Source organism: Oryx dammah, unplaced genomic scaffold (assembly GCF_014754425.2).
Source record: "Oryx dammah isolate SB20612 unplaced genomic scaffold, SCBI_Odam_1.1 HiC_scaffold_13, whole genome shotgun sequence".
NCBI classification, from domain to species: domain Eukaryota; kingdom Metazoa; phylum Chordata; class Mammalia; order Artiodactyla; family Bovidae; genus Oryx; species Oryx dammah.
Window position 1 is genome coordinate 9,430,552 of NW_024070197.1, and position 20,577 is coordinate 9,451,128.

General features: G+C 59.4%; 2 protein-coding genes across 6 annotated transcripts; one reads left to right on the plus strand and one right to left on the minus strand.

Moving 5' to 3' along the window:
* Positions 1-308: 308 nt before the first annotated feature.
* SCAF1 (SR-related CTD associated factor 1) lies at positions 309-13,562 on the minus strand. Of its 3 annotated transcripts, none has more exons than XM_040252248.1 (11): positions 13,526-13,562; positions 10,777-10,890; positions 10,474-10,531; positions 9,691-9,785; positions 9,275-9,375; positions 9,072-9,187; positions 3,362-6,145; positions 2,785-2,867; positions 2,358-2,576; positions 971-1,099; positions 309-740 (listed from the first exon to the last, which is right to left on the minus strand). In XM_040252248.1, the coding sequence occupies exons 2-11, from the start codon at positions 10,882-10,884 to the stop codon at positions 549-551; spliced, it is 3,885 nt and encodes a 1,294-aa protein (XP_040108182.1). In that variant the 5' UTR covers positions 10,885-10,890; positions 13,526-13,562; the 3' UTR covers positions 309-548. The 3 variants fall into 3 exon arrangements, with proteins under 3 accessions (XP_040108182.1, XP_040108183.1, XP_040108185.1); XM_040252249.1 differs by lacking the exon at positions 13,526-13,562 and adding an exon at positions 11,925-13,350; XM_040252251.1 differs by lacking the exon at positions 13,526-13,562 and adding an exon at positions 11,285-11,915.
* Positions 13,563-15,449: 1,887 nt separating this feature from the next.
* On the plus strand, positions 15,450-19,226 carry RRAS (RAS related). 3 transcript variants are annotated; one of them, XR_005723190.1, is made up of 7 exons: positions 15,462-15,636; positions 17,472-17,559; positions 17,670-17,772; positions 17,855-17,963; positions 18,419-18,610; positions 18,721-18,839; positions 18,920-19,226. XR_005723190.1 is itself a non-coding variant. In XM_040252273.1 (6 exons), exons 1-6 carry the CDS (start codon positions 15,484-15,486, stop codon positions 19,002-19,004), a joined length of 657 nt encoding a protein of 218 aa, XP_040108207.1. In that variant the 5' UTR covers positions 15,450-15,483; the 3' UTR covers positions 19,005-19,226. The 3 variants fall into 3 exon arrangements, 1 of the variants encoding a protein (XP_040108207.1); XR_005723189.1 differs by having other exon boundaries at positions 18,439-18,610; XM_040252273.1 differs by lacking the exon at positions 18,419-18,610 and having other exon boundaries at positions 15,450-15,636.
* Positions 19,227-20,577: the final 1,351 nt, after the last annotated feature.

Below are 20,577 nucleotides of genomic sequence, written 5' to 3' on the forward strand. Positions count from 1 at the left end.
CAGCAGCCAGGTGCCCCGAGCTGGGCAGACAGTGATCAGGTGGGTGGAGACCCCGCCCTCCCTCTCCACCCCAGCAACAGCTGGGGAGCTGCCAGGCCTGGTTCCAAGTGCTTCACGCCTTGGGTCTTTCCTAATCCTCAACCCCCACTTTATACGTGAAGAGTGAGGCCCGGTGAGACGGCTGCACTTTCCCCAAGTCACACTGTCTATCCTCCCCGATAACCACCCTCTCACCTGGGCCAAGTCTCCTCCCAGACACTCCCCAAACTGGACTTTGAGAAGGGCTAAAAATCATGGGGCTCAGGAGCAACATTTCATGAAACCTTTAATGAAACTGAGGGAGGGGCACGAACAAAGGGTCTGGGCGCGGGGCACAGGCTCTGGGGCGAGGGAGATGGGCGTGGGACGGGGCAGGGGCTCTCCTCTTTCCCGCAGCAGCCCTCCCCCAATCATCCCACTGACGGGGGAGGGACGCGGGAGACGGAGCCATAAATACGTCCAGAATTCCAGAGAGGCAGCGAAGGAAGAAAGGGGCGGGGCTGGGAATCTCAGAGAGGGGGCAGGGGCAGGCCCGGGCCGCCTTTGTCAGGGGGCCCTGGCTCCTTGGGCGGCCGTGGGGGCCCCGGAGGGTCCCCTGGCTTGCGGCCGTGCTTGCGGAAGTAGCGGTAGCGTTGGACATAGGCGCGCACCAGGTTGCTCACCTTCACTGGGTTGATCTCCCCACTTTTGCTGTGGCAGATCTGGGGGGCAAGGGGCAGCCGCAGTCACCACCAGCCCCCAGGGCCCCAGGGTGGGAGGCCCGCCCTCAGGTCCAGGCCATCTGAACTTGACCCCCTGATGCCGGCTGGAGGAAATCCTAACTCCCTCTCACCTTCCAAACTGACCCACCGTCCCTGTCTGCCTGTCCGCTCACGTCCACCACGCAGTCTCCCCCCTGCCCACACCCGCATCTGTCTCCTCTGGGCCCCACCTTGTGGACGGCCTTCCTCAGGATGTCCTTGTACTCTTCCTTGGTGATGTCCTTCTTCTGATAATACGGCTTGATGGCCAGCTTCACCTCCTCCACCGCCCGCTCCTGTGTGTGCAGCTTCTTCAGATACTGGGAGGTGGTGACAGGGTGGGAAGGAGGGACAGCAAAGGCTGGGTGAGTTTCTGCAGAAGCCTGCCTCCACTCACCAGCCTGCCGGTTCAGAATTCCTGCCCACCCACCCAGCTACTCCCAGAGGTGAAGTCCTGATGAGGATCTGCCCTTGCTGCAGTCGCCCCGCCAGCCAGGCCAGGCCTGGGCCTCAGCATTTCCTCCAGGCTTGACCCTGGGCTGGCTCAGGTATCCCTGACCAGGATCCACGTGTCCGCTGCCCTTAGTCTACTAGGGAGACAGACCTGAGCTAGGTGGCTGCTCCCTGCTGCCTCAGAGAGATGGAGGCAGCAAAACCGAGGCCTGGGAGGGCAGGACACCCCACACTTCAGGGCAGCATCTCCCCAGAGACAAGAATGCCAGCTGTCGGGCAAGCTGCTAGGGCAGCCATGGCCACCCCACGGCGTCTCCTCAGGCCTCCCCAGCCCCACAGGAATGGGTTTGAAACATGTGGCCAAGAGAAAGGGGTTGTGGCCCACCTCCATCTCGGATGTGCCGAGACAACAACGGCAGGGCACAAACAGGCACAGGGACCTGCTGCTCGTCAGAGCCCATACCGTCCCTGTCCTGCAGCCCATGGCACCGACCACAGGCAAGTGTCCATCAAAGCTGTGGCCCATCTCTGTTTATATGGGGCTTACAACACAAGGGTTTGTTCTGCCCGCCTTCTGGCACCTCACGCAAGCTGCAGAAAGGGTGAACAGCGCCATCATCTGGTGACAATAGGGACCAGCATCCAGACCAAAAGGCACACAAGCCCTGAGACCCAGAGGAGGCAGCTAGAGGAGCAGAAAAAACCCCCACTTGCCCTGTATCCTTTCTTCCTCCCTCTGCCCACCAACAGACGCTTGATTTTTCGTTTGTATACCACCCTGTGCCCCACTTACACAAAAAGACTGGGGTCAGAGAAAGAGACAGGTAACCAAGGGGCAGACTGCAGTGGGTATATATATAAATACCAGTGTGTGTTCATATCCATCTCTCTCTCTGCCCCCACCCCTATATGAAACTCTTAAAAAACCTGCCTAAGACCCCTTTCCCACCCTCTCGTCTAATCAAGAACAAGTTTCCTTCCTTACAATTGAATGACTTCCCTTTCATCTAAGTCCTCATCTGCCGGCATCAGTCCACAGCTCTCCTCAGGCCCTGCATCTCAGTATCTGGCTGCGATCTCGGCAGAACCGTCACCATCAACCCACCTCTCCCGAGCCCAGTTCACCTTGTCTGTGTCCCCTCGTCCCTCGGAGCTGCTGCTGCCCTCTCTCTTGTCAGACGCTGCAGCCAGCCCAGTGGGGGTGGGAGGGGTGGAGCCGCAGCCTCCCAGGGGAAGGCTGCCGGGCAGCAGGTAGCTGGAGGGGCCTGGGGGCAGACCCAGGGAGGTGGGCACAGGAGCTGGGGTCACTCCCAGACTTGAGGGTGGCTTCCTGTGGCTGAGGATCTGTGGGAAAAAGTTGGAGGATAAGCAGGAGGTGACGACAGAACCGGTACCCCTGTTCCCGCCCTGATTTCCCAACAGTCCCAGAGGCAACAGGCTCCTCTTCTGGTTGATACCCTGCTCCAGAGCCTGCCGGGAGCTGTAGTCCTCTCCTAACCCGAAGCAGGGGACAGGAAAGGGGGCAGCGGGGACTCCTCCCCAGGAAGCCCACCTGGTTGGTGGCCTGGATCAGCTCCTGGGCCTTTGCTCGGCTCGCCAGATTGGCTTCTTCCATCTTGAAGAGAAGTGCAGTCACTGCAGGAGGTGGGGATCGGGAGTTGATGCGAGAGGAGAGGGTGAGCCTCCCCCAACCACTCAGGACTTCAGGTGTGTGGGGGTGGGGCTGGTCCCGAGCCCCCATGGCCGCTCACCACATCTGCAGTCTAGCAGACTCCTGGCGTCCCCTAAGGGGCCATGCTCTCCCCATTCTTCCCAGTTCCTCCACCAAGCCTATTCCAGGCTGCCTCTATGCAGACCCCAGGACACAGCCCACCCCTCGCGGCTGTGTTGGAGTGGCCCAGCTGCCTGCTGCCCCTGCGACCCTGCTGCTCTCTTCCAGCACACCCAGACGTCATGGAGTCTTCTGGACAGATGTTGACTGGCCCTCGCCCACCTGAGGTCCTCCCTGTCCTGGTCATTATACACCCAGTGTCTCCACCGCTGCCTCCAAGCTCATCCCCAAATGACCTTCTCCTCCTGGATCCCGTCTGTCTGCCCCCGCCTGCCCTAGGCCCCCGGGGGACACTCACAGGCCAGGACGCCGCTGGTAGTGCAGTCCACACCCGCGGGCAGGTTCCAGGGCATGGGCGGAGGCAGGGTGGGCAGCTGGGAGACGCGGGGAGCAGGCCCGTCCTCTGCCCCCGAGTCACCGGCTGTGGACCCTGCGCTTGGGGCGGCGCTCGGCGCGGCGGCCGCCGTGCTGGTGGCTGTGGTGGTGGCCGGCTGCTGCTCCTCCTCTTCTTCCTCCTCCTCCTCCTCTTCCTCCTCCTCCTCCTCCTCTGCCCCACCTCGGACCCCAGCCTCCTCAGCGGCCTCTTCTGGCAGGAAGGAGACCTCAGGTGTCTTGCAGCTGCTGTCCACAGTCTGCGAGTCAGGCGTCAGCGCGGGGGGCGGAGGGGCCACCTTGGGGGGTGGGGTGCTGGGGGCCTTGGCTGCCCGCTCTTCCCCGGACCAGGAGGTCTCCTCGGCCCCCTTGGCTCCCGCCGCCTGGCTGCAGCTGTCCGCCTTGGACTTCTTCAGCGTCACCGGGCCACTGCTGCCCCCGCTACGAATCTTTTTCCTGGTCTTGGATGGCTTGGTCTTTCCCTTGGTCCCCTTGGTTTTCTTGGCCCCAGCCTTGGCCTTGACCTTGGTCTTTTTGGGCTTGGTGCTGCCCTGAGCTGCTTTGGCCACCTCCGCAGGGGCCCGCTCATCCGGCTTGAGGAAGGGGGAGCGGCTCTCTCGGTCGCGGCTGAACTTGACTCCGATGGAGCCCAGGCCGGCAGACGAGGCCTCCTTGGCCGGCGTGGTGCTGCTGACGCCCTCACGGATCAGCACCGCCACCTTGGACTGCAGCTTCACCTTCCGGGAAGATGATGAGGACGAGGAGGATGAGGAGCCCGAGCCGCTGCTGACCGGAAGCTTTGGCGGGGGCCCCGAGGAGGGTGCCAACTCTTTGGGGGGCCGGGCCTTCTTGGACGACCTGTCCCTGTCCCTGTCCCTCTCCCGGTCCCGGTCCCCACCGTCCAGCGCCTTCCGCCGCGATCCCTTCTCCCGGGAGGAGGAGGAGGAAGAGGCGGCCCCCGAGCGCCGTCGGTCCTTCTCGCTGCTCTTGCCGCCCCGCTCCTCGGCACTCAGCCCCTCCGAGTCGTACAGGACCTCCCGCTTGGGGGATGAGGCTGGGGCCGGGGAGGGGCCTCGGGGGTCAGACTTGTCCGGCCGGCCCACGGTGATGGTCCGCTTGATGGCGAAGAGGTCATGGTCCGTGAGGTCCTGGATGGAGGGCGGAACGGCCCCCCGCCGGCGGCTGTCCCGGTCACTGCCCAGGGAGGTGGAGCCGGAGGGTGGCTGGGCCGGGGTAGGGCCCTTCTCGCTGTCCCCCGAACGCTTCTCGCCCCGGGACCGTGACCGCTTCTTCTTCTTCTTGCTGCCACCGCCATCGCGGTGCTTGCCACGGTGCCGCTCGCGGCGGGAGGACGAGGAAGATGAGGTGGCTGGAGGCGGTGAGTTCGAGCGCCTCCGCCGCCGCCTTTTCTCCCGGGACCGCGACCGGCGGCTGCCCCCGCGGCGCCGGTCGGTGCTCCGCGACCGGCGGCGGGTGGAACGGGACCGCGAACGGCGGCGGGTGGACGATGAAGCGTGGGAGCCCGGCTTGCGGTCCCGCGAGCGGTGCTTCTTGGAGTCCCAGGGGGAGGCCGGGGCTGGCGGGGCGGGCTGCGCACCGGAGGAGGAAGAGGCGGCCTCCTTGGCCTCACCACCACTCCGCTTGCGTTCCCGCCTTGACTTCTTACGGGTGGGTGGGCCGGTGGGGGCGGTGGGGGCGGGGGCCGCGGCCGGCGAGGGTGATCGCTGCCGGTAACGCTCGCGCCGCTGGGTCAGGATCTTGCGCCGCAGGTCCAGGCCGCCCCAGCGCGTGTCGGCGGCGGGCGGCGCGGGGGCCGGCTCCCCCAGGTCCACCTGCAGGGCGCCCTCACCGTCGGACTCCGCGTGCAGAGACAAGAAGTCGTCCCCCTCGGGGGCCCGGGGGGCGGGCGGCGGGGGTGGGGGCTGGGCCACAGGAGGGGCCACGGGTGGGGGCCGCGCAGCCCGACCGCTGGCGCGGAAGAGGGAAACAGCCATTCTGGGCTCCTCCTCGGGCTGGACAATCTCGCCCTCCTCAATCTCCGAGTCGCCCGGAGGCAGCAGAGGGGGCGGGAGGGCAGCTCCACCAGCTGTCACCACCTCTACGGAGACCTTGCCTTCCCGACAGGCCTCCGCCTCGGTCCCCACTACAAAGACGCGCCGGCGGGTTGCTCCGTCAGCCCGGGTGGAGTCGGCCTGGGGCGGTGTGCCAGGGGCTGGAGTCGGCTGCAAGGGCTGGGGGTCAGGCCCCGGGCTCTCGTCACCTGGGAAGTCCTGGCTCAGGCTGTTGTCGTCGTAGATGCCCGCCAGGGTCTCGGAGATGCGGCTGATGCTCTGTGACAGGCCCTCCTCCTCCTCTTCTTCCTCTTCCTCCTCTTCCTCCTCCTCAGGTGAGGGGGTCCCCGCTGATGAGCTGGGGTTGGAGCCTGTGGGCTCGAAGGGGTCGTACTTCTGCTCCGGAGCAGGCGGTGGGGAATAGGCCTCATCGGTGGGGTGGAAGGGGTCATAGATATCAAACCGGGGTGCAGGAGGAGCTTGGGGGGCTGGGGGTGGTGGAGGGGGAGGCGGGGAAGGGGAGGATGAGGAGGGCGAAGGGGAGGGGGAGGAGGATGCAGAGGAGGGGGCAGGGGGAGGGGCAGGGCCCCCGTCTCCGGTGCCCAAGGTGAGGAGGTGGCGGGCACAGGTGGGTCGAGAAGAGTGAGACTGTGGAGAAACTGCAAAGGAAGAGCGGAGACAGCGGGGGTCAGGGGCCTGTCCCCGTGTGGCAAGGGGCCTGCAGGCGGTCAGCACCCCGTCTGCTGGGCCCCCTCACCCAGCCCTCACCGCTCCAGCAGGCACTGCTTCCAGTGCTTCACGAAGTCAACACGGAGGATGCTCCTAACAGCTCCACGCGGTAGGTACTATGACCCAGAGTGGCAGGATTTCCCCTGAGGGCGCAGTCAGCGCAGTACAAGTGACCCCTGGAGGCTGCCCTCTCATATCCTGAGAGGCAAGCAGGCCGGCGACCCAAGACCGCCCTGACCAACAAGAGCACTGACATTCCCACAGGAGGCATGGGCTGGGACTGGAGAGCCAGGTTCCAACCTAGCGCCACCTACAAGGTCAAGCCCCTCTTCTGGGAATCCATCCCTTTGTACAGAAGGCCTGAGAAGGTGAGGAGTGGCAGAGCCGGTAAGCCCCAACACGCTGAGACCTCATGTGCCCCCAGCCGTCTGATGAGCCCCATCCCCGGGGCCGTATCTGCTCAGGACTCAGACATCAATGACCCGGCCAGGCAGCGGGCTTTCCTCCCTTATTTCCTCTGCCCTCCCGAAATCTTGCTTTTGAAGCACTTCATGGCCTCCACACCACAAGTCATACACATGTAGAGCCAAGTGACCAGGGCTGCCCCCAGGCCAGGTGACAGGGCCAGAGTTCAGACACACACATCAGAGTTCAGAGGCCACTCTCTCAACCACATGTAACAGCCAGGCTCCTGCCCCAGCAGGGACCTCGGCAGGGTCACGTGGACCTCGGCAGGGTCACGCGGACAGTGCTGGAGAAGTCCGGGGCTGAGAGGGTAGCACCAGGAGCCACTTTCCTCCTGGATCTGAGGCTCCAGCCCTCAACCTCAACCTGCCCACAGGCAAGCGACTCAACCCCTGTCTGCCTCAGTTTCCTCATCTATGAAATGGGAGTCTACTCATTCAGCACTTTTTTCTGATCGCAGATTAGGAGCAGTTTGGGGTACTGAGAGATAAAAATCTCTGCTTTTAAGGACTCTCTGGCCAGGAGCTCTGACAACCCTAGCTGTTATTACAACCATCTCAGGCAAAAACCAAGCCTGCAGACTGAAGCAAAGCAAGACATCTGCTTCTTTACAGTTTTTGGGTTTTTTTTGCAAAACAGGACTACAGGTGAGTTTCTTTTCTTTTTCTTGCATTCTTAACATATTCCAAATAAAGACCAAAAAACACCTGAAATAAGAAAAACAAGCCCATGGGCTTCCCTGGTGGTCTGGTGGATAAGAATCCGCCTGCCAATGCAGGGGACAGGGGTTTGATGCATGCCATGGGCAACTAAGCCCACCTGCCACAACTACTGAACCCGTGCTCCACAACAAGAGAAGCCACCGCAATGAGAAGGCCACGCGCCACCACTAGAGAGTAGCCCCACTCCCCGCAACTATGGCAAGAGCCCGAGTGCAGCAATGAAGACCCAGGGCAGCAAAAATAAATAAATAAACCGTAAAAAAAAAAAAGACAACAGATCATAACCTCAGGGTCCTACTGAAGACAGCTATTCCGTTCCAGACACACCTAAGGATATCACTTTGGCCCAAGAATCCCACCCACCATCTGTTTTAGTAAGTAAGGTCTGACTGTAAATAAGTAAATAAGGTAACAGTACCCGCCCACTTGTTTACTTATCTCCTATGACTCCTGATTCTAAAGAAGGCCACTGGTGACCCAGGCCTTGACAGTGAAAGCCCGGAACCCTTGGCTGGGGAACTGACAGCCCGCAGGCCCAGTGGTGCAGCCTAAATGAATAAACTTTTTAAAATAATAAAAGAAATGAAAAGACCCCTGAGGGCCCCCAAGAGTCTGATGGGCCCCCAGCACCATGTTCCCCGAGTCTAGTAGATAAGGAAGTCACCCTGCATATGTGAGGGAAAAAACAGACAAAACCTGACCTGCCTCACAGGGTGTGCGAGCCACTGGCAGAACAGCTGCTCACAGCTGACCCACTGCCCTGCCTTCCTCTCCTCCCCACCGCTCCCAATATGTATGGGCACGCAGAAGGGAAGTCTAAACCCAGGGTTCTCATCAGGGCCCCAGCGACCAGTGGCAGCAAAACCGGGGAATTAGTCAGAATCCACCTGCAATGCAGGAGACTCAGGAGACGTGGGTTTGACCCCTGGGTGGGGAAGTTCCCCTGAAAGAGGGCACGACAACCCACTCTAGGATTCTCGCCTGGAGAATCCCATGGACAGAGGAGCCTGGCGAATCCCATGGACAGAGGAGCCTGGCGGGCTGCAGTTTATAGGATTCCAAAGAGTTACACACTACTGAAGTGACTAAGCGCACACACACATCCCTGGGCCAGGTTACTCATGGATTAACAAATCCTCCGTGGTGATTCAGACGCCCAGAGTTGGGAGACCCTCTGCTCTACAGTGCTCAGGGGTTCAGCCCGCACTGTGTGCGGGGCTGGGAGCAGACACTCCCTCAGACAGGTGCCCACCTCAGAAGAGAAAAAGTCCAGCTTTACAGAGAAGGCCCCAGGCCCAGAACCACCATGAAGCAACTGCCTGTGCCACCTCAGGGAAGAACCTTCCCTCGTTCAGACTTTTCTCCCCCTGAAGTCTGCGCTCCTGAGAAGCCCCCATCCTGGAGAGCTGAATTCCTAACACAACTACACTGATACGCAGAGCCCTGGACACGCGCTCACTGCTCCCAGGCAGTAGCTCTGTCAGTTTCAGCTTTATTTACATCGACACGTGCGTGCTTACGGCCTTTCCTGAAGTCCAGCGGGAAAAAGACGTTAAGATACAGGTTTTGTCTAAATGACACAAACTGCACTACCACTGCAACCAACAACAGCTAAGGCCCTCTCAACGGCTCGGCTGACCCCTGCCAGGGTGGCCCTGGCCCCACATACCCGTTTTGCCTGTCCTCCAGGCCCTGAGACGGGGCAGCAGGCTGGGTACCGGCAGAGGGACTGGATCCCTGTCCCCAATTCGGACCTCGGCCACCAGCTCCAGCATGTCCTCGCTTCTGCAAGACAGGGAGGAGGGAGCCTCAGAAGTGCGTCTGACCCCCACGCCGGGGCCTCTCCCAGTCCAGCAGCCCAAAAATACTCACTCGCCAGGCCGCAGGTCCATGTGGCTAGGAACCCAGGTGTCTGGGGGATCCAGGATGCTCACCAGCCCCGCAAGGAGGCCATCGGCAGCCACGTCCAACACCTGGAATAGGCCAGGAGGGGCTCCACCCTGTCCTTGCTCACATGAGGACCACACATCCCATTTCCCCAGGCCCCAACCTCTCAGTAACCCAGACACCTGAGACAATAAGAAAACAGGAGGATCCCACCAATTCCCTCAACCTGACTGCCCCTAGGACCCAAGGGACCAGGCCCTCAGACACTCCCACACTGCCCCTGATCACCACCCCAGATCCAGGAGACTGAGTCCCCAGCCCTATCTCTGGGGTCCAGGCCCCAGCGACCTTGCTGCCCCAGCACCAGGAGTCCAGGTAGCTAGCCCCGTCTTCTTACTTACTGTAGCCGTGTCAGTCCCCCCAGATTCCTGGGAACGGGGCTCTGATCGTGGGCTCCGGCAGCGCCTCCATCGAAGGCCATGACACCGAGAGCCATCTGGAGAGAGATTGAATGGGGGACTGGAGACAGGGGACTAGAGGCAGAGACCTTACAGAGCAGAGAAGAAAGAGACCGCCTCGCTCTTGACAAGAGAACCGAGAACATCTGCCTACTTTCCCGGCCTCCATCCCACCATCTCCCAACCCAGGTCCCACCAACACTCTTCAGAGGCCCCAACTCTCTCACCCAATTTGTGCCCCCAGCCATCCTTGGGATAAAGTCCAGACAGGTCAGCCTGACCTCTGAGCTTTGCTATGACCCAGTCTTCACTGGGCTCTCCTGCCAACACCCTCTGCCCGCCGGCCCCAAGACCCATAACTCAGTCCAGCGGCCTCTGGGTCGTGTGCCTGCTGCCTCTCAGGCTTTCCTCTTCACCAAACAGTGCTCCTACAGCCTTAGAGACCAAGGTCACCTGTCACTTCCTTGCCGAAGCCTTCCCGGACTCCATCTCTCCCCACACTAGCCTAGTTGGGCTGCCTTGGGTTACCTCTGTGAGGGGACTGTGTCTCCCCTCCACCAGACTGTGGGCCCCTCCAAGGCAGCCACGGAGGCCAACCCATCTGGGGCTCCCTGTGCCAGCACCAGTGGGGGCACCCGGGAGACCTCGGGAAATCGTGTATGAATGAGAGTAGGAGGAAGAACACAGAGATGGGGCAGGAGTCAGAGGAACCAGACACCATCATACCTTTATCATTTGGCAGATCCCCCTGCAGGGAACTCCCCACAGCCTGCTGAATGGCCCGCTGAAGGCAAGGTGAGAGGGAAGAGGGTGGAAACAAAGACAAATCAGAGATGCATGCCAAAGGTCACAAGCTCTGCTGCTGGGAGACAGCCATTCCAGATACCTCTACAACCAGACGCAAACCCTACAGACAGGCCAAGAGTCCTGGCCCCCAACCCTCCTCCTCCGGGGGTCCAGGAGTCAGGGCCCAGGAATCTGGGCTCCCCGCCCCTCCCTCCCTCGGCCCCAGGCGTCTGACAGCCTCACCAGGATAAAAGCAGGAGGAGAAAGCGTAGGGTCTCTGTCTGGCGGACCGTCGCCCCGATCCTCGCCTGACTCTTCCGTCTTCCCTCGAGACTCATCCTCTTCCTCCATGGTCACCTGGTGGAGGAGCGGAACAGAGTCTGGAGTGGAGGCCCATGGGCAGCACATGGTGGTGTCAGGTGGCGGAAGGAGACGATGGACGTGGAGGCCTTGGGGGCCCCCAGTACTGCATCTGCTGCAGCATCCCTCCTCCCCCAACCCCCACCTCATCCCTGGCCGGGGCAAGTAAGCCCCAGGCCCAGTGCAGACGCTGGAGGGGCTCAGGCAACTCTCTTTGTCTAGTTTCAGTTGCCTCCTTTGTCAAAGGGTGGCCTTCCCAGTATATGTCCACATCCCACTCCCGTCCCCACAGCTTCCCCCACAACCAAACTTTAAGACCCCACAGGAGCCGAGACTCTTTTCTGGTGAGTTGTGATGTCAAATACTGCATCCAGAAGTCTCGGAAACCCACCTTTCCCGAACTGAGATACGTGCCAGTGTGCTCGCGTGTGCCTCAAACACCACGCCACTTCCTCAAGCATCGAGTTTCCTCGATGGTGAGGGACCCGACAGAATGTATTTAAACACACAAGATGGAACTAGGATAGAATGATCTACAAAACCAGTATGCCATCTTGAAGATGAAAACACCCATTTCAGGAATGCTGTCCACCAGACACCACAGGGAACAACCTCCGATCACCTAGCTGCCCCCTGTATGAAGCGTGGCTGCCTTTGCGTTGTCACAGAAATTCTTAGATAACACGCAAAGGTTGAAAGATCACTCTTCAGACTGACTGGGGGGGCTTGATTAGGGCTTCAGAAAACATGACTGTTTCACTGTACGTTTCCCTGCAACCATCAAATCTCCTACTCTGAAAACAGCATCCAGTCCCACAGTTCCTAGAAAGCATCAAAACCTCTAACCCCCAACTCCATCCACTTAACTCCAAGTGGGTCCAATAGGAAACTCTAACTCAAGAGAAAGGAGACTACCTCCTGACACAGAGTTAACAGCCCAAGCCCTCTATACAGAGTAACAATAATTATCATTAGCCTTTAATGCCCAGGTTTCCCTTACTGTGGTCTCCCCCACACCGCTAGTTGCATACCTGCAAAACAAAGAAAGCTCCTGGTCGGCCTCATACCAGATTTTCAAAAAGCTCTTGTGCCGCCTCCCAGCTCTCTAAGAGCTTGCACCTCCTCCCCTAACTCCGATAGACACCTCTCATCCTGATCAGCGGCCCCCCCTCCGGCCCCCCAACAGTTCCCAGCCCTGGAGCTGCTCTCGGGCACCTCTGGGGGGAAGCACATATTGTGTATGGTAGGGCAGTGTCTTAAGAGGTAAGAGATATTCAGTCAAGACTGAGGCTGTTGACTACAGACCTACATAGCCTCAAACCCTCTGTGGTATAAAGATGCCTCAGGCTTTGCAGACACACCCTGGGCTCACTTAAGACCTGAGAAGCCTCTGCAGACACTGCTTGGTCACTCTAGATCAGTTTCCCAAACTTGGTAGCAATTGAGTGCTTCACAAATAGCTTGTCATCAAAGCAAATTGAACACACAAGGTTCTTCACCATACAGCACAAGTAGATGGAAATATTATTAATGGGATTTGAGTACTAAGTTCGTATGACGGTGTACCCTGGGTCTCAATGAAAAATGTATTTCTCACTGTAGATCAAGGTCAAAAGAGTTTGAGAAGCACTGCAATAGATGGGTCTAGATGATCCTATGGACTTTCCCAGACCAATGTGGGCTAATTTTAACTCTCTCTGTAGCCCCAGGGACATGCAGAATTTTTCAACATTTTGCATTTCAATTACTTTCCAAAGGGCAAATACAATACAGCCCAGCAAATTTTCCAAATCTCTTCATTGTCTTATTTTCCATGCAATTATCGGATCCCCAAAGGCATTCAAATTTGCTCCAGACGTAGACTGCACTCCTGCAGTCACACTCAAAGCCACCTAGATGGTTCCAGGTCTTTCTAACTGCCCCAAGCCTTCTGTCACCCAGACTAGACACTCCTCAGACAGCTGGAGACCTATCCACGCCTCTCTCAGCACATCTCAGGATTTGTCTCCTTCCCTTAGTGGGTACATCCTGCTCCTCTGGGTGACTATAAAAGACTTCCCAGTCCTGAAACAGTTCTTCAGAGCCCACCTAAATGGCCCCTACCCATATAGGTGAGCCGTATCCTTAGGTCAGCCCGTGCACACACTTCCCAGCGCTAACAGACATAGCCCAGGCGCTATAGTTGGCTCTGCAGATACTTCCCAGCTCTTGCAGATCTCTATAACCCCTGGGACATATCTCAAGATCTCAAGATGGCCCCAGAACCCTCTAAACAGACCCTAGCCTCCGGTCAGCTCATAAAGACGCTCAACAGTGCCCACAGAAATGACTCAAGGCAGCTATATGATGGCAGGCAGGCTTCAGTCTCAGTCCAGGCCCTGTGGACGCCCCCAGTCCTTTCGGGGACGCCCCGTGGATGCCCCCCGGCACCACAGACGCGTCCCGGGGCCTTCAGAAGGCCCCTCTCTGGGCGCCAGCTTCTGCCGCCGCTACCGGGCCCGAGGCCACCCAACCAAGCCCTCCAGGCCCTGCGGCGTGCCGGGAGGACCCCTGGACAACTAGCGACCCGACTCCGCCCCGCCCACCCCTATAGGCCCAAGCCCCGCTGCCCGGACCTCCGCCGCCATCTTACCCCGCCGCTCGGGCTGCGGCTCCGGCCCCGGCGCGGGGCGGGGCGGGCTGGGGCGGGGCTCGAGAGCAGAGGGAGGAGAGGGGTGGAGCTAAAACGCCGCCGAGCTTGCCGGGACTTCAAGTACCGAGCACGGTGCGGCGAAGGCTGGTGAGAAGGCTCCGGACTCAGTTTCCCGGCAGCCAACGGGACACATGGGCAGGGTGCGCGCGATGCACGCCGGGAGGCGTAGTCCTCGCGTCGCCTTTGCCGCGAGGGGACGGCAAGGGGATGAGGGGTGAAGTGGGCGGGGTTGCGGTAGCCCGCGATTAGGCCCCATAGTGCCCTGCACGCGCGCGGAAAGAGCGGCGGTAAAGGAAGTGACGTAAAGAGCGGTCAGCCTGACAGATGCAAGGGAGTTGTAGTTCCGCGGAGTGTGCCGTAGGGAAAAAAATGCAGGACTGGTTGGGAGCTGCCCCTCCTACATTCTAGGGATCCCCGAATCCCGATACCAAGTCCTCGCTAAATTTAGAACCTAGGAGCCCGACCCTACAGCCTCCTCCTCATTTAGGACAGAAAAGCCCAAACTCCTCTCACTCAGAGCAGAGTATCCGAACTCATATTTCCCTCCTCCATGGGACTGTTGTTCAGCCGGTAAAGAATCCGCCTGCAATGCGGGAGACCTGTGTTCGATCCCTGGGTTGGGAATATTCCCTGGAGAGGGCATGGCAACCCCCTCCAGTATTCTTGCCTGGAGAATCCTCATGGACAGAGGAGCCTACAGTCCATGAATCTGGCGGGCTCAGATTGCGTCCATGGGGTCGCAACGAGTCGGACACGACCTAGCGACTAAGCACACATGGGACTCAGAAATCTGAGCCCTTCTTGGTTTTTAGATCCAGGAGTCAGGCCCTTTGGTCTTCCACAGACCATTCCTGGTCTCAAGCAAATATCTTACACTAACACAGGTGTTCGGGTTCACTAACTCCCTCGGGACCAGAACTTTCGGTCCCTAGCCCCTGCAACCACTGGATCCAAGAGTCTGGGTTCTCAATTCTCTCCTTTACCGAACCTAGTACTAAGGACCCCCTGGTCCCCTCCTTCCAAGGATCCAGGAGTTCAAACCTGCAGCCCTATTCTCTCCTAGGGACTCAGGGGTCTGGGCTTCCCTCCTAGAGACCCTGGGGTCTCAGCTTTCTCCTCTCTCATGACCCAGACATCTTGACCCTAGACCGTCCATAACCCAGGCATCCCGGCTTGAGTGAGCTGGCTCATGAATTAGGAATGCAGTGATCTCACGGCCCCTCCCTGCCCAGCTAGCCGCTGTCCCCCTCCAGGGCCCCATCTTCCCTCCCAGTCTGTCTTCCGCTTGGCTGGGACAGCAGGGACCGGAAGCCTGGGTCCCTTAGCGGGCGGAGCCTCCAGCATCCAGCCCAGACATCCGGGTCGGGAGCCTGGCTAGGATCCCAGGTCGGGGGCTGAGCTTCCCCTCAAGACTTGCTCCTTTCTCGGAGCGCGCCTATATACGGCCGCGCGCGGGTCCTTGAGCTCCGCCTACTAGAAGGAGGCCTCCGGGATGGCGTCCTAAGAAACTGCATCCCTGGGTTTCTTATTTGCATAGCCCCACCCCGAACGAGCTTCTCAACCCGTCCGCCGAGAGAATGAGGCCCTTATTAGCATAGCTCCGCCCCCAGGTGGCCCGGCAGCCGAGAGCGCGTGGCGCCGCTCCGGGTGAGCAAAGCTCTGTATTAGCATTCTCCTGCTCCACTTGGAATTCCCCTTCTTGGCGAACGCCGGTCGCCTACCCTTATTAGCATAGCTCCTCCTTTTCCCAGGCCTTCCCTCCTCCTTAAGTGTCCGGAGACACAAGTCTTTCTCGCTGGAGCTCATGATTATGCAGTAGCCTTATTAGCGTGGCCCGCCCCTACGCCCCGCCCGGTTCCCCCCCAGGCGGTAGCGGCGGCAGAGGCAGCGGTGGCGACATGAGCAGCGGGGCGGCGTCCGGGACAGGGCGGGGGCGGCCCCGGGGCGGGGTGCCGGGACCCGGGGACCCCCCACCCAGCGAGACACACAAGCTGGTGGTCGTGGGCGGCGGCGGCGTGGGCAAGAGCGCGCTGACCATCCAGTTCATCCAGGTAGAGGGCCCTCACCCGGGGGGGTGCCCCCGGGACCTAGAACTGAGCCCTTTGCGGGATCCCAGAGCTCCCGTTTCCCCTCGATCCATCACTCAGCCCCTCCTATGAGGCCCTCTAATCTTAAAAGAAATCCCCTCAGATGTGACTCTGAGCCCCTTGTGGCCTCCACCCCCCCAAACACGAGGGACGTTCCTCCTGTACTTGTGTCCTGAGACCCATCACCCCATCCCTAGTACTCAGAACCCCGCTTCCCTGCTGACCTGACCCTGGGTGCCTCCTGGGAGCACCTTAAATCCAGAAGTCACCCCATCCAGACCCTAAGCACTCTCATGGGCGCCCACCGCCCCCCCCCAGGTGCCACCTCCCCCCAGCCTGAGCCCCATCTCCCCCAAATCCTAGATCCCAGCTTCCCCTCTGAGCCACCCAGAACCTAACTGGGAGAACGCCCCTGAGATTCCCCTAGTCAGATTCTGCCTTCTGGCCATTCCAGAGAACTCTGAGATCCCAAGTTCTGGGAATCCCCCATCCCCCCAGACCGAGACCCTCCCCTCTGCCAGCCTTCCCCAAGGAAAACCAACCACTCCTCCATCTTGAGTCGTCCTCCACTCCGATTCCCCGAGTCCCTCTCTGAAAATCTGGCGAGTCTTCAAATCATCTCCATGGAGCAGGCCCCCAGATTCTTGACACCCCCAGACAGACCTGCCCCTTGAGAGTGTCTCTGATATCTTAAATGCGTCTCCAGGGTCTTTAAGACTCTCTAGACTCTATATTCTAGGGCAAATCTCCCAGATGCTCCTAAGCCCAGCCCCCAGTTCTCACCACTGAGCTTCCCCTTTGCAGACACACCCCTCAGTCCCCTAGGGCTAGATCCCTCCCTCATCAAACACTTCTCTAACAGGCAGAATGCAGCCTGCAGACCCCCAGCTGCCAGGTCATCACTTCTCTCCTGGAAACCCACCTCTGCGTGGGAAACTTCCACCCCATTACCAAGGGAAACCCTCCCACCTCAGAGAAACCCGAGAAAGGTGTCTGTCTGCTACTGAGACGCTACCACAGAGCTCTCCACCAAGAGACCCCAGCCAGCACCTGCCTGGGAGCCCCTGTCTGTGCAGAGAAAGGCCCTAGCCCTGGGCCCCTTGCACCCAGGGGCAGACCCAAAACTGGCCCAAAGCCTGGCTGGAGGCGGGCGGGACCGGGCAGGAAGGGAGGGGCTGGCCTGCGGGCGGGGCAGCTTCTCGCCGCCCGATTGGAACCGGGACCTTCCCTTGGGAGGAGAAACTGCCCGAGGAGGAGGAGGAGGAGGAGGGGAAGGGGGAGGAGGAGGGGAACGGGGAGGAGGAGCGGGGGGAAAAGGAAGAGGAAAAGGAGAAGAGAGAGCTAGACAGGCAGATTCTGCACAAGAACAGCTCCCAATAACCAAGCACCTACTATGCCCAAGTGATGTGTTAAATACTGAACCGGGGTTTTCCCTGAATCTCACAAACCCTGGATTAAGCCTACAGCTATTTTTATCATTTTCCAAATAAGAAAACTGAGGTTCAGAGAGGGGAACTGATTTAGAAGGGAAGTGATTCGTCCAGTGCCACACAGCCAGGATGTAATGACGACGCCAGGAATGTACCTTATACCAGAAAAACAGAGAGAGGACCAGGAAGGAGACAGAAGAGCCTGGGGAAGGCAATGGGAAGCTCCAGAGACCCAGAGAGAGGGAGACAGACTCAGGGAGAGGAAGAGACCCAGAAGGAAGGAGGCCGATAAAGTCAGGGCTCGGAGGCTGGGCTACGTCACCTTTGCTGGGACGCTGCACTAACGAGGTCCTCTCCCCGTCTCACCAGTCCTACTTTGTGTCTGACTACGACCCCACTATTGAAGACTCCTACACGAAGATCTGCACTGTGGATGGCGTCCCAGCCCGGCTAGACAGTGAGGGCGGCAGAGACGACGGTGGAGGGAAGGGTGGCAGGGCTGAGGGCTCTTGGGGGTGGCTGGCCAGACCCCCGTCCCCTTGGAGACCCTTTTCCCTCTCTCTGCAGTCCTGGACACTGCCGGCCAGGAGGAGTTTGGTGCCATGCGGGAACAGTACATGCGTGCGGGCCACGGCTTCCTGCTGGTGTTTGCCATTAATGACAGGCAGAGGTGAGAGTGACGGGATGGGGAGGTGGGTAGGGAGGGGGCGCGGGGAGAGAGCAGCTGGCTGGACCTCTGGCTTCATCCGCAGTTTCAACGAAGTGGGCAAGCTCTTCACGCAGATCCTTCGAGTCAAGGACCGAGACGACTTCCCCATCGTGTTGGTTGGCAACAAGGCGGATCTGGAAACACAGCGCCAGGTCTGGGATTTCCCCCCTACCCCCGACCCCAACCCCATCTCAGTCTTGGGAGGTTCCTTCTGGCGCCACCTCCTGAGGCTCCTCACGTCAGCATCCTCTTCTGACTCCCTTGGTCTGCAGCCACGCACCCCACTAGTCATAGCTTCTGAGTCCCCACCGTTGCCCACATGGGAGTTCTCAGAAGTGGCTGAATTGGAAAAAGGAAGAAGGGTGCCTCCCCCAGGGTCTACCAGCCCCAGGATTGTTCCGTCCTGACCCCTCCTCTTGTTCCCACCTGGAGCCTGGCCTTCACCTCCTCTGGATTTCTCCCCTCCAGTCAACCTCCCACTCCACCTGCCCCTCCCCTGCTCACACCGCAGCTCGGCCACCTGGCCTTGGATGCCCACCCCCGCGGCCCTGTCCTTTCCCTCCTCTGTTCTATTTCCCTATACACACAGACTGTGATTTCCACACAGAACTCATCTTTTCGATTAAGGCCTTGGAGCTTTGCTTGGGTCTCTGCCGGGGACACCCTGACTTTTTTCTGCCCCACAACTCAGGGAGGTCTGTGGAGCCTTCTCTGACTCCCTTCTTACATGGCACCCAGCCCCTTGGGCTCCTCCGTCGTGATCACCCGGGACCTTTTCCTCTACACTTGAGCCTCCGCAGTACGTTACCCCAGTTAGAGCACACAGTGTGTCTTTCTGCCTCCCCACCCTGGCTGGGACTAGCCTTGACTGCAGGCACCTGACTCCTCCATATCCCCCTTGTGCCCCAGGTCCCCCGATCTGAAGCCTCCACCTTCAGTGCCTCCCACCACGTGGCCTACTTTGAAGCTTCTGCCAAACTGCGCCTCAACGTGGATGAGGCCTTCGAGCAGCTGGTGCGGGCCGTCCGGTGAGCTGAGCCCCCTTCCCGTGATCCTCCTCATCCCCTAAGCCCCTACTCCACCCAAACTCACCAGCCTCTTCCCACAGGAAGTACCAGGAACAAGAGCTCCCGCCCTCCCCGCCCAGCGCCCCCAGGAAGAAGGCCAGAGGCTGCCCCTGTGTCCTTCTGTAGGGACCAGCTGCTCTCGCTGAGCACCCTTCCCGATCTGGGTCTCCCAGGACACACTACACCCCTACCCGCGATTCCTGGCCTCCCCCCCGGGGGCCGTGACCACCCTGTGCCTTCTGTCACCGCTGCCTTCCCCCACCCGAGCCCAAGGGTGAGGGCTCCCGGGCACCCGGGTCACTGCTGTATATAACTCCCCTCCCCAGAGAAATAAACGTCACTGCCAAAGAGGTGTTTTTTTATAAAAGGGACTGGGTGAACTCCAGGCCTGTGCACACTCGCTAAAGCCTAGCGCCACCAAGAACCATCAGATCTAAGACCCTTTGCTCAGGGCAGGGACAAGCTGAGCCAGCCGTCTGACCCCCACTTCCTCTCTTAACAGATTCCACCCTTTTCTGTCTCCGTAGGCATTTTGTTGGGATGAGGATTGTTTGAGGGGGGACTTCCCTGGCAGTCTAGTGGTTAAGACTTTGCCTTCCAAGGCAGGGAGTATGGGTTGGATCCCTGGTCAGAGAACTAAGATTCCCACATGCAGGCAGGGAGGAGCTGGTGACGGGGGCGGGGGTGGGGGGGGGGCGGTAAATAAAAAAATCTTTTTTTCTGGAAAGTTCTAGAACTGCACTTTTCAGTCTGGTAGGCGGAAGCTACATGTGGCTATTTAAATTAACTTCAATGTAAAAACTCAGCTCCTGAGTCACACAGCCACATTCAAAAGCTCAGTATTCACACGTGTGACTTAGTGGCTACTACCCACACCCCACCCCCACCGCCGTGGGCAGGGCACACACACAATATTCTCATACTGCAGAAAGGTCTGTCAGACAGAAGTGGTGTTCTAGGAGACCTTGGAGACAGGCAGCAACTGCTACAAACCGTGCCCACCTGCCTCCCACCTCCAATGTGTATTGAGAAAGGCGCTTTGGCTGCGGAGGGGAGAAGGCACAGGTGGGCTGAATGGTGTTTAAGCCGCCGACAGGCAGGTTCTCAGCTCCAGAAAGCTCTAGGTTAGGCTGACATCTGACTCTCAACCTTCAATTCACCTGGAGGCTGGTGTGGAGGCACCCCCCTGCCAGCCTCTCCTCTGGGGGTGGGGGGTGGGGCTGAAGTATAGGGTGACAACGGTCTGGGGATCAGGACCCCCAAATCTGTACTGCAGCTGCTAACTTCGAAGACTGGAGCCAGAACCGGAGAACACCACTCCCCCATTGCCCAGGCCCGTCAGACAGGCCATCTTTTTAAAAAAATATTTCCTTATTTGGCTGTGCCAGGTCTGTTTTGGTATGTGAGATCTAGTTCCTGGACCAGAGATCAAACCCAGGGCCCGTGCACTGAGAACGCAGTCAGCCACTGCACCACCAGAGAAGTCCCAGACAGACCATCTCTGAACTCCAACACACCAAACCAGAAATCCCAACCAAGATGTCCGTGTCTCCTGGAACTTTGGTCCCCACCTGACTACTGTTAAGTCAATGATCTCTTCCCCCAACCCCCACATCGGCTTATTCTCAACAGAATCTCTGGGCCCTGATCCCAAAACGCTCCCTTCACACCCACCCACCCAGAACCTGCTTCCTGGTTC